Source organism: Aegilops tauschii, chromosome 1 (genome assembly GCF_002575655.3).
Source record: "Aegilops tauschii subsp. strangulata cultivar AL8/78 chromosome 1, Aet v6.0, whole genome shotgun sequence".
Taxonomy (NCBI): domain Eukaryota; kingdom Viridiplantae; phylum Streptophyta; class Magnoliopsida; order Poales; family Poaceae; genus Aegilops; species Aegilops tauschii.
The window spans coordinates 206,444,829-206,451,330 of NC_053035.3; the positions used below are offsets into that span (position 1 = coordinate 206,444,829).

Below are 6,502 nucleotides of genomic sequence, written 5' to 3' on the forward strand. Positions count from 1 at the left end.
ATATCACTGGTTTCATGACTCCTGAGCAAACCCGAGAGCTACAAGCACTGAAGTTTACCCGCCACACGGTGTCCCCTTACTAAACATAGCTAAAGACTTGGCTTTATTTATCACCTGTCTCAAGTGCCGCTCGTAGAGAGCTAAAATTTCAGCAACTTATTTGCTGATTGTACATTTGCCTTCATCACAATGAGCGAATCGTCCACGAAGGAAAGATGGTTTATTCCCGATGCCCCTTCACAGATTTTCACACCTTCCAATGAGCCCTCCATATCAGCTTTAGCGAGCAAAATAGAAAAATGCATCAGCACATAAGATGAAGAGGTATGTAAACAAAGGGTCTCCCTGCTATAAGCCCCTTCTAGCCAAACAGAAATTTAGCCCAACTAGCACAGGCATGCATGTATGGTTTTATGGTTTCATTCTTTTTTATGCTAGATCACTCCCATTGCATAAGACTGATGACACCCAAGAGACTAATTGATGGCTGCATTCGGGAGTGTGTTTGTGTATAGCCAAAATGTCATGCATATTAATTGGAAGTACGGTCATTTGGAAGTGGCAACGTCTAGAGCACTATGGTGGTGAGTGGAGCCGAGTCCCAGTTTGTCCTTCTGATGTTGACTGTCCGATGCGCAAATGGGTGCACCTATGCTGATTTTTGGCTTTGGTAGAGAAGTCAGAGCTGCGGACGGTGGGGTCACTGCAGCAATGATGACTTCATAAGGGCGGTTTTCAATGCGCAGTGCTCTCCAGATATTGCATTGGGCTAGGTCGGTGCGAGGCTTGTAACTTTTTTGTGAAGCTCATTAGTAAAATCGGAGCTGCCTTATCCTTGATGCTTCGGTCGACAGTTTTGCGTTTGTGGCCAGAGGGTGTGCCCAGTTTATAATATAGGTTTTCGTCCGGTTTTCGTTTAGTTAATCGGCGACTCTCTTCTTCTTAATCAATGAAATGACAAATATTTTATCTTGTTTACAAAAAATTCTCGTTCAGCAAGTTCATAGAAATACGAGTTAACAGAAGAGATGGTCGTCCCTCTGGAAGATCCAAGTTCGGTCGAGGGTAAAGTTGTTGGTTTGAAAGTTCCGTCGAGGGTAAAGTTGTTGGTTTGGCGACTTCCTCAATAGTCCACCCACTCATCTCTTGTATCGCTAATCTAGCATGCGTTCAAACTATAGCATGTCGCGAAGGCCTTTGCACTTGCGGTTGAAACTACAGCATGCCGCACGTACCACGACGGGAAAGGATGCCATGTGTCTGTACTGTACGTGAACATGCGGCTGCACCACGACAAGCGTGTGGTTTAGCTTGACGTGCCACCATCGCACCACGCCGACCCACCTAACGACCGCACTCGGTCGAACGAACCACAGCCACAACGCGCGCGCACCCGCGTAACCGACCTGTCGTCTATCTATAGCTTCGCCCGGTCGCTTGCATTTCAAGGTACGGCGCGGGCCAAACATGCACGCAAGCTGGAGCGCACCTTGCATGACTGCTGTTGATTGCGAGTGTGAGTGAGTTCGGCACCGTCTCTTTGGGGTTCAGCATGCATGGGCCTACACAGTCCACCCCTTCTATCCGTTTCTCCCAGTCTTGAAAATCTCGAGCGTGCTTAAGAGTCAATTACACCGGTGGTGCTTGAACTTGGCGTAAACAATCACTTTAGTGCTAGAACTTGTGGCATACATTGAACTGGTGCAATAACTTGGCTCGGTTGTGCAAATACGGTCCTAATCGCGTATGGATAGGAAGTCAACGCTGACTTGGCATGCCAGCGTGGCATGGGGCCCGCTGTCAGCGACTTGAAGTGTGTGGCCTGTTTTCTTGGCAACAAAAACCCCTCAAAAAATTTATTTCTCACAAAAAAGACCATGTTCACGTGGTAGATGTTTTTTTTTTGCTGTATGACAAGTAGGTGCTGACGTGAAAACTAAAAGAAAAAATCTTAGGCCTCTACATTCGAACACGCCAACTACTGCTAGGACGCACACCCTCATAGCCACGGCAACATCTGCTCCCGGATGTTCAACAAGTATAACAGTCGGTAATGTAGTATATAAGGGTATTTGGAAAAAGAAAAGTAGTATAAAGATGATGCATTTGGGGCTCAAATTGGCTGCAGATAGTGCGGCCCATTTTACACGCGCTAGTTCTTTTTGAAATAATTGTAAAACGTAAGTAATAAAAATAAAGTGCAAAACATTTATGTGTGATAAATATTATACATACAAATGATGATTAGTACATAAAAGTTTTTAAACAGACATGTATTATATAAATTGTTTAGTAAATGCGGACACTTAAAATGTTTAATGAATATAAAAAAGTATAGAGTTGCAGCTATATTTATATTATTCAAACTGATGAATATAAACATTTACTAAATATTTATGAATATTCACTTCGGACTTATATTGAAAACAATTATCTAATTTAAATATTAGCACGACTGAATATTCGTATTAACATTTTAAATCTTAAACTACCTATTTTTTAATTATACAAACATCGAATTATACAAATATGCGTATGATTATTGAAATGTTTGTACAATTAAAATAACATTTATGAATTGTAATGCTAAAAATATTTGTATTTCTTATTATACAAATATTTTTATAATTTCACAAATATTATTTTACATATATATGTATATTTTTAAAATTATATGTTAACATTTTAGGAAAGTAATTTATTTTGTTAGTATGTATAATAATATTTATACTTCATGAAAATTGAAAGATTATTTTTATTAATGAGATTAGAATTTACATACCTACAAATATCTAAATAAAACAAACAGGAGCAAATGGGCCGTACTGATGGCAGTCCATTTCAGCCCCACAAGCGCCTCTATTCGACTAAATTAACCTAACTATTCATGTTGAAGTGTTTCTCAAAAAAAAAAACTATCCATGTGAAGTTGTTAATAGGTGAATGGTATAGCGGCCAGGACCAACTGTGACCTAACCAAGGGTCACACGCTCGAGAGGCCAAGCCTCCCTTTTTCTTGTTAATTTTAATATGCACACACGGGACCCATTGACAATAGAGTCGTAAAAAAATTGAAATGCCACCTTTCCAACGTCAATAAGGTTTTTTATGAGAAAAAAACTCTAGGAGGTTTCAAAAAAAAAAAACTGGCCACACTCCCTCTCTTTGCCGTCCTAACTGCGGGACCGCCATGTTGACGCGCCTAGTCAGTGGCTCGGGCGTACACAACCGAGATTTGCACCGTATTTGCACGCTGGAGCCAAGTTATTACACTAGTTCGATGTATACCGCAAGTTTTAGCACCGAAGTGACCGTTCACGCCAAGTTCAAGCACCACCGGTGTAATTGACTCCATGCTTAAAGCACGAAAGGTGATTCGTCGTGACGCCGCGTGTAAGGAGACTGCGGCGGGAATATGGTTCTCTTTGTCTAGCCTCCGTCTCGGCGATGCGTCTAGCATCGTCAAAGAAGGTGTGTGGAGGTGTGTCTCTAACGGGTCTTATGGGATTATGTAGGAGTGAGCTGAATGCACGGTGTCGTTATTGCTCCTCCTTCACGGAAGGCGAAGCACGACGACTTTCTACTACACAATAAGTTTTTCGCGCCTCTGGTGAAGGAGGGGCAACGACGGCGGCACACTTTTTGCTCGGTCCTATGCTCGTAGTCGTGGCCTACAAACTACTATTTTTTTTATGTTCCTTGTACTGGACACATGATAATACTCCCTCCCTCCATTTCTAAATATAAGTCTTTTTAAAGATTTTAGTACAAACTACATAGAGAAGTGTGTATATATATCTATTTTAGAGTGTGGATTTACTCATTTTGCTCCGTATGTAGTCTATGTTGAAATCTCTAAAACGAACATATATTTAGGAACAGGGGACTAGATCAGAAGTTCTCCGAAGGAAAGAAAATCTGTAACATCACACACCGACTTGTTTCTTTCTCTGAGTGTCAAAGAAGGCAACATACAACCACTAACACCAGTACTGCGCTTTCCCCTGGTCCTGGTTTCACACGTATCCAGCGCGTCCAGTTAATTCCATAAGTCTACGTGCGCAGTTCATGCACGATTGATCTCGAGCTACCATGCCAGGCCATGCACGATCGCGCCCTATAAATACGGCAGCTCTAGAGCACTCACAAACCAACCAAGTATACCTGAACCGAGCTAGCAGCCGGCAAGCATCTCGAAGATGGCTACCACCAAGCATTTGGCCATTGCCGTTCTTGTCCTCCTTAGCATAGGCACGAGCACCAGCGCTCGAATCCTCCTGGGATACGCTCCTGGCGGAGGAGGCGGTGGCGGAGGCAGCGGTGGAGGTGGTGGTGCTGGCTATGGTGGATCAGGGTCTGGTTCTGGGTATGGCGAGGGTAGTGGAAGTGGAGGAGGTATTAGCGGTGGTGGATACGGCTATGGTGGTGGCGGTGGAGGCGGTGGAGGTGAGGGCGGAGGAGCCGGTTCTGGGTATGGGTCTGGGGAGGGCTCTGGCTACGGGAGCGGCGCCGGCGGATACGGTGGCGGCAGTGGCGGAGGAGGCGGTGGCGGCCAAGGTGGCGGTGGTGCAGGCTATGGGCATGGGTCCGGTGAGGGTTCTGGCTATGGCGGTGGTGCTAGTGGTGGTGGTGGTGGGCACGGAGGTGGTGGCGGTGGCGGACAAGGTGGTGGGTCTGGCGGCGGCTCAGGCTACGGTGCCGGGTCTGGCAGTGGATATGGTGGAGGGTATGGAGGCGGCGGCGGCGGTGGCGGCGGCGGAGGTGGTCAAGGTGGAGGCTCTGGCTATGGCTCCGGGTCTGGCTCTGGATACGGTTACGGCTCCGGCAGTGGCTTTGGAAATGGACACCACTGATCTCACTTCCATGGAAAGCTCAAGTATTCAAGAGTATATAGTTAAAAAGTCTTCCCGTGAGTGACAGTGATGAGCTTGTTGTTCACTGATCTACTACTACTGAAGATGCAAGTTTGAGTGTATGTGATTAATATTGTACTCTGGTGGTGGTTGCTGCTTTACTTATTTGGCGAAGTCCAGTAAATAAGCGATCTTTACAAAGAGATCATCATACTCCTGTATCCATTAATTTCTACAACCCAGATGATTGACAGATCATATAACATACAGTTCGTGAAGAAGGATCAGAGAAACCATTTGCTGAACTCTGTTTCTGAATATATGTTCTGCACATTTTGCAGTTGCCACACACATTTTGTTTACACATGGTTTCAGCCTATAAACCAGCGTGCCTGGATACTGAAACCTCTTTCTTTTGCCGGGCTTGATCTGGCACCTGTCAGCTCACTTTTGTGCAATTTAGAAGCTGGTTTAGTCTTTTGGTCGACCCTAGACTCTGCAGCCTTTTCTTTTCTTTTAAAAAATGGAGGCAAAGGTTTTGCCTCGTCTCACTAATACAGAAGGGGAGGCTAAGAAAGTTGGACGAGGTCCATTACGCCTCAACAAATGAATGAGAAAAAAGATTACTTTCACGGCATCAAAGAGCACAAATGTTTCGTCCCGCAAGGACCCAATTCCTTGCCTCCAATTTGGTGTTGTCGACCAGAATAGTAGGCATAGTGGACTTGTTTCAAAAAACACTTGCGTTTCTCTCATTCCACATCTCCATGTGACAAGCATGAGAAGCGATGAAATGGCCATCCTTCTATGTCCAAGCCGAAGAACTGTCGTTGCCCACCAGGCCTGCAGTTTGAGTGTATGTGATTAATATTGTACTCTGGTGGTGGTTGCTGCTTTACTTATTTGGCAAAGTCCAGTAAATAAGCGATCTTTACAAAGAGAAACTGCATGCTCTGCTAGTGGTGAGGTAAACTACTTGAGAAGCTGAATTACCAAAACTCGTATTTCAAATGACAGTTGAACAATTAAATCCAGAATTCCTATGTTGGACCATCTGATCTCAGTTCCATTTTCAATATCAGCGGGACTAAGAATTTGCAGTGATGTGCTGTTACCATTCTTCGCCACGTCTTGGCTTCTTTCTCCTCGCCGATATGCCTTCCAAGCTGAAAAAGGTAACAACAATCAGCAGTCGGTTTAGCAAATTTTTGGTACTTACCAGCGATCGGTTTACCAATCTAAGTCTACGATTTCAAGCATCTTATTTGGCGAATCATTACTGCCCATGTGAAGCAATAACGAAAATGAGTGACTAATTTCTTTTATACAAGTTTTAGAGTGGTTGGGTTTTTTTAGAACCGTTCGTTGATGTCGATCTAACGGCAGACAAGTACGAAGTACTGGGTAGTACTCCGATGAAAGTACGTGAAAGTACTAAAACGAGTGGGGCCGGTACTCGTGACAAGGTGGGGACGCGTTTTAATATAGGGGCAGTTTAGTCTTAGGAAAATTTGCACGCGCCGCCCCTCTCGTCGAATGCAAAACCGCCGCCATGGTGCTACACCTTCCACAATTACTCATCGACGGCCATCTCCGCCCTCTCCTCCAAGTCCACCTCAGTCATCTCCTCCTTCTCGCCGCTGCAACTT

The 6,502-nt window shown here is 44.6% G+C and overlaps 1 protein-coding gene across 1 annotated transcript; it reads left to right on the forward strand.

The window, feature by feature from the left end:
* Positions 1-4,117: 4,117 nt before the first annotated feature.
* Positions 4,118-5,057, forward strand: LOC109736998 (uncharacterized). The gene has a single exon (XM_020296230.4). The coding sequence runs from the start codon at positions 4,200-4,202 to the stop codon at positions 4,851-4,853; it is 654 nt and encodes a 217-aa protein (XP_020151819.1). The 5' UTR covers positions 4,118-4,199; the 3' UTR covers positions 4,854-5,057.
* Positions 5,058-6,502: the final 1,445 nt, after the last annotated feature.